The sequence below is a fragment of the Rhagoletis pomonella genome, unplaced genomic scaffold (assembly GCF_013731165.1).
Source record: "Rhagoletis pomonella isolate Grant_MI unplaced genomic scaffold, Rhpom_1.0 Rhpom_scaffold_00160, whole genome shotgun sequence".
Taxonomy (NCBI): Eukaryota; Metazoa; Arthropoda; class Insecta; order Diptera; family Tephritidae; genus Rhagoletis; species Rhagoletis pomonella.
Genome location: NW_023458714.1, coordinates 36,531 through 43,012, shown reverse-complemented (window position 1 = coordinate 43,012; position 6,482 = coordinate 36,531). Strand labels below are relative to the sequence as shown.

Genomic DNA, 6,482 nt, shown 5'->3' with positions numbered 1-6,482 from the left:
TTTGTATAGATTTCGTACTGAAGGAACAATTTTATTTCCCAACACTGATACAGAATGTAAACAAAGACAGGGTTGCAAAGAAAAAAAGTTGAACGAGCTCAAAGTTGGCTGGCGACCAACTTTGTTGAAAGCGATTAGTTGAAAGGCCGTTCAGCCGAGGCAATTTTTGCTTTCAACTAAAAGTTGCCTGTAAAATCGCCTCGTGCGAATGCCCTATGAGAAACCAGCAATTACTGAACCATGGTGCATGAACGAAAGACACAAGATCACGTAAGAACAAGAGAGTGAAAAAAGTCTATTTTTTTTAGCAGGTTCTACGCCATCTTGTTTCACTGGAAAACGAGCGTAAAGTAAACAAAGCAAAGAAAACAACGAAAACCAAAATTAGCCAAAATTATTGTCAACCACTTTAAACGCACAATTTAGGTAAAATGATGCAACAAAATGCTTTAAAATGTGTTGTCATGTTGAATTAACTATTCTTTACTTGAATAAAAGTGTAAAATAGTGGTGCTTGGGATGTAAACAAACGCTCACTTGACGAACCCGCTTTCGCAAACTTTTTTCTCAAAACCAGTTACAAATACATCGTCGTGTTCTTACGTGATCTTGTATTTTTGGTTCATGACCATGGTGATATACATCGAGGGCGACGGCTTTATCGGCTTTATCTTATTTATCGAATTGGAAATATCGATGTTTTCGATGAATCGCTATTGTGTACAGTTCCAAAAAAACTCATATTATTTTTTTAATTGCCAATACAAAAATGTCACAACGCTCTCGAAATAGTAACCGTCGGAATCACCTTAAACACAAATATGCTCAAAATTCACAAACTACGGATGAGCAAAATCCAGTAATAAAAGCATTCCAGGATTACGCGCTTGAACTGGATGACAAACATGATCGCTATGAAAGAATTGTTAAACTCAGCCGTGATATCACCATCGAAGCGAAACGAATAATTTTTCTTCTGCATACAATAGATGGTAGAAAAAATAACCGTTCACGAATACTGAACGAGGCGGAAGAACGGCTCGAAAAAGTTGTTGCAACAAATTTCAAGTCCGTAGCCCTCGAACTAAATGGACAAGACCCCTATCAATACCGGTGTGCGTATTCTCCGGGTCTACAAGAATTTATTGAAGCGTATAGTTTTATGGAGTATTTCAAACATAGCGGGGATGAAACGCCAACTACTGTATCGGACTGGAGCATTCTACAACAAAAAATGCAGTTCGAACATCAAGATGAAGCTAGTCAAAAAGATGACGAGTTAGGAAAAGAACTTGAGGTTTCACTTGGTCAGGAAAAACCCGTTGGCAAAATAGGTACGTCTAATACCAACTCATTTATGAAGCTTTTTATAGCTATTTTATTTGGGAGTGTCTATTTACACGCGCCACGGTAACTTACCGTGGATCCACGGTAAAACTACCGTAGATCCACGGTAAAAATTTACCGTAGATCCGTAGTAAAATTTACCGTAGATCCAGTGTAAAAATTACCGCAGGTCCATGGTAAAATTACCGTAGATCCACGGTAAAAATGGCCGTAGATCCACGGCAAAAAATGACCGTAGATCCGCGGTAATTTCTGAGAAAGTTTATTTACCGCGAATCCGCGAAAAAAAAATTACTGGATTTACAGCTATTTTCGAAGCATGCGAATAACTATTTTTTAACAGTAGATCTACGACAAAAATTAGTGTGGACCCGGGGTTATCTATTTTCCCAACGTGAATGAACAATCTTAATTTCTCGTGGGTCACGGCAGTGTATTCACCATGCGTAGTATTTGATTTGCTCACAATAGACGTATGGACATACCTAAGTGACAGCCATTCATTCAAAAAATTAATTCGTTAATTAGTTGATGTACAAAGTATAATGTTCCATAACGCCGAACTATAAAATAGTGACAATGTATACTTTTCCAAAACGCATCCGAAAAGTTATCGAAATTAATCAGTGCATCAAAAAAAAAGTTGATGCTTCGTTTGTTTTTGGTTACCATTGGTGTTTTAAAAATGGAATATTCAGTATAATTGTTCACTGTTATATCGCATATTTAAAACATGCAATGTATGTGGTTGCAATGTTTCGCAACTTTGCACAAAAAAACAGTTTGAATGCCGCAGTATAACAGTATCCAAACATTGTATTGATACGTTTTGGAAGTCAGCCTATCTTTACCGTACATCTAAATTAAAAAGGTGGTTCTTCGCGCACTTTGGAAATCAAACATCTTCTTCGGCAAGCAAACATCTTCAGAAATTGCCATGGATCCACAGTAAATTTTTATTTATTTTTTATTTATTTTTTTATTGCAGTCATATGAAACAGACGTTCCTTACAGACTAGAGATAAAAATTTAGCTACTTAGATGATACGTGTAAAACATAAAGCACTCTACAGTTTCGAGATGAAAGAAAAAATAAATAAACTTTTTGGAAGAGAGAAATCCAGGTCGATAGAATTCGAGATCGAGTTAAATTCGTTTAAAGCTCTTGAAATAAGAGCATTTCTGGCATACTCCGTTTTAAAATTTCCTCCATAAAACGGCAGAGGACTGCGAAGATTCCTTAGAGGAACATTGAAGTTGACCTGCTCTAGGAGCGTAGGGCAATCGATCAAACCATTTATTAAGTTAAAGGTAAAAGTTAGAGATAGCAAAGATCTTCTGGCTTCCAGAGATTTAAGGTCTATTAATAGCAAACGAGGCTTATACGATGGAATAGGCTCGCTGAAGTTAAGATTTCTGAGGGCAAATTTAAGAAAAACCTGAACCCTTTCAATCCTATTAATGAGGTTTGAGTGGTATGGCCTCCAGATAAAAGAAGCATATTCTAACTTAGAACGAACAAAAGATGTGTATAACAATTTAAGTGTATAGGGGTCAGAGAACATTGAGCTCTGACGCCTGAGAAAACCAAGTACAGCGTAAGATTTATGATGAAATGATGTGACTGATATGACTGTTAAAAGACCAATTAGAGCTGAAAATTACACCAAGGTCTTTGATTTCTTGGACTTTTTGAAGTTGAGTCTGAGAGATTACATAAGACGTCGAAAGAATATTGTGACTTTAGGAAAAAGTAACTTGAAAACATTTTTAATATTCAGAGAAAGGCGAGAGCTGAGACACCAGTTGTGTAGAATATTAATCTCGGACTGAAGTCTTACCGCATCATGCGCGTTTTCAATCACAGCAAAAATTTTTAAATCCTCAGCATACAGCAAAAATTTAGCAAATGAAAAACAAGAACTCACATCATTTATAAATAATACAAAGAGTAAGGGACCTTAAATGCTACCTTGAGGAACCCCCGATGAGGCAATGAAAGATTCCGAAGATACCGTGGTTCTACGGTAATTTTCCCGAGGATATACGGTAATTTTTACCGTGGATCTACGGTACCGTGGTGCGTGTGTATAGACTGCCATTTTATTTTCTTGTGAATAAGCCCTTAAAGTTACTACAATATAGCATATATCGTCACCTGAAATGTAAAAAGACGTAACAAACATCATCGTTGAAATGCAAAAAGTCGTAACTAATAAAAAATTCAAAATTCACTTTTTGATTTATATGATGGATTTCGTCGAATTACAACTCCCAATGAAAAAAACGCGTGAATCGAATCAAAATCCTTTTACACATACTTGTAGACAACAGACAATAGACAACGCTTTATTACAAAAATTTAATTTACTAAATCTGTGCACTAATTTAACAATAATGTCGGTTGGAAATATGGTACTTGTTGCAAATTTCCGAGGTATACGTACACTGATTACTCTTATTCTGCCTTAAGCAGCCACTTAATATCTTCATTTTTATGTTTATATTAACTTTACACATTACACTATTAGTTGTTAGTTGTTTTATTCCTTTAGTTGAAACTTATTCGTCTCAATTTATTAATTAAAGTTGCTATGAAAATCACCCGTGCGCCTGTGATTGTATATACAAATTAAATGGGGGAGGGGTGACTTCATAAAGCGGCGCCCATCCTCTTTCGTTTAGGGGGGGTTTGTTTTTGCACTTCAGGTGACGATATGTATGTATGAGCATGTATTTATTTATTAGCAGCAAGCCAGGGTGTAAATTTTGTCGTCGATCCCACCGAGTTCATTTTGGGAATAGCGGATCTAACCGGCGAGTTGATGCGGCGATGCATTAATTCTTTGGGAAGTGGAGAAACCAACGTGTGCTTGGAGTCATGCAAAGTTCTTCAACAATTCTTCACAGGGTATTGTATATACAAACAAAGCAAACCGTTGAACTATATTTTCTTTTTCTACAGCTACATAAGCCTTAATATACAGCGCTGCCGTGAACTATCTCGTAAGATTTATACAATGCGACAAAGTGTAATAAAAGCCGAAAACGTATGTTACAACGTAAAAGTGCGCGGCGGAGAAGCAGCAAAATGGGGATCTGTTTTGGAAAATAAAGTAAACGAAGATCTAGATGAAGGTTTCTATTAAACGAAATAAAAGATTTAACAAAAAATGCATATACATAAAGGATTTGTTATTTCACGGATATTCTTGTAACACGTCCTCAGTCTCGGGGGGGGTTTTGAAAGTGTACAAGGTGAAAAGAATTTTGCCTTCTTTTTTCACTATCTAAGCCCTATAATCAGCATTCGGAACACACAAATCTGTTCCAATTTTTTTTTTTTTTTAACTTGTACGTTACTCCATAGTTTTAATATAGCAGTAGAGAATTATAAGGCCAGCTCAAAGTCTACAAAGCCATATGGCCATATATCGTCACTAGACACGAATAAAGGAGCGCTAGTGTTTCGACGGCGAAAAAAAAAACCGTAAAAAAAATTTTGCGGTTAAGAAAACCTTCGACGAAGAAAGACGCGTAACTTAGTCAAAGACAGTCACTTCAGCATCATCCTTAAATCTCTTTGGGGAATTTACATACTTTTACACCCGCAAACATGGTTGGCTGCGAAAATAAGTTTATGCGTCCTTCATCGCCGTCAAATATTTTAACGCGTCTTTCTTCGCCGTCAACTATGTTAAGAGTTTTTTTTTCGCAGAAGCTTTCTTTAAGCGGTCAACTTTTCGTCGTCTCAGAAAACGGATGTCGAATGTTACAAAACACGGTTTTGAGAAAATTGACTTTGAAGTTTAAGGTCGAATTAATCCGAAACTGTACGGTAGATTTTTGTAACTTTTGAAGGAGACGTAGTTGGTGTTATTAGTTTTGATTTCCCATATTTTTACATTTAATATCTCTTAACGTTAATGAGAAAATTTACTTTTCATTCCGTATACATTTGTCGTAAGTAGCGTTTACTCACCACTTTGTTTTGTCCACAGAACGTACGACAATAGTAAAGTATCTATTTCAACGACGATGGTATAATTTGATGAAAAAAACAGACATATTTATTAAATAATGATTACTTATTAGAAAAAACATAACAAAAACATAATCATGTATTTAATAAAAAAAATCTGTACATCTCTTATGCTGTAAATATGTTACGAACAAACGTTTTCTTTATATAAAAACAAAAAACAATACTTAAATTCAGTCTTTTGTACATTTTTATCTCTTTCATTTCATTGGAGACTCAGCGCAAGCTAAAATTTAAAAATCTAAAATTTTAAAATTAGTTACTTAGTTTAATTTTCAATTTTAATTGTATCGTTATAGTAGAGGACCATCCAATTGTCGTAAGTTCAAAGTTTTGCGATACATACGACAAATGTTTTATGATTAAAAAAGGATTACATTTGTATGGGAATTTGTCGTATGTGCCACATACGACAAACGTTTTATGATTAAAAAAAAGGTACGTTTGTATGGGAATTTGTCGTATGTGACGCATTTTCAGCACATACAACAAAAGGCATACCCAATCATTAATATTATGTAACATACAACAAAATGCGCACGAAATATCTCAAAAACTAATGGAGATATAAAAAAATGGATTGCAGAAATCGAAAGAGCATGTCCAACTTAGTAAATCTGCATCAAAATCCCAAAATCGTGATTTTGCACATTCGTCATCCGTTTTCTGAGGCGACGTTTTCGTGTCTACTGACGATATGTATCACCTGAAATGTAAAAATTCGTAACTAATAAAAATTCAAAATGAACTTTTTGATTGACATGATGGATTTCATCGAATTGCAACTCCACACATCGTTCTATGAAAAAAAATATTAGTCACGGCTTTTTCCAGTGATGATGTTTCTTGCGTCTTTTTGCATTTCAAGTGACGATGTATGCATATGGGTATTTCCATGATAAAAATATTTATAAGGTTCAATCGCTGAGAGCGATCTTTAGGAATTTTGACGTTTGCTAGCATTTTGAAAATTTCTCTCGCCGTCATTTCGCATTTGTTTGTTTTTATTTTCACACAAACCAAAGAAATATATTTCTGTCGATACAACAAAATTTGAATATACATACATATGTATGTAAATAAATAAATGGAA

At 35.0% G+C, this 6,482-nt stretch overlaps 1 protein-coding gene across 2 annotated transcripts; it reads left to right on the top strand.

Annotated features, from left to right (window-relative positions):
* The first annotated feature begins 566 nt into the window (after positions 1–566).
* Positions 567–4,525, top strand: LOC118750182 (translin-associated protein X). 2 transcript variants are annotated; one of them, XM_036484910.1, is made up of 3 exons: positions 567–1,334; positions 4,096–4,258; positions 4,313–4,525. In XM_036484910.1, exons 1-3 carry the CDS (start codon positions 770–772, stop codon positions 4,494–4,496), a joined length of 912 nt encoding a protein of 303 aa, XP_036340803.1. In that variant the 5' UTR covers positions 567–769; the 3' UTR covers positions 4,497–4,525. The 2 variants fall into 2 exon arrangements, with proteins under 2 accessions (XP_036340803.1, XP_036340804.1); XM_036484911.1 differs by having other exon boundaries at positions 569–1,334; positions 4,099–4,258.
* The last annotated feature ends 1,957 nt before the right edge of the window (positions 4,526–6,482 follow it).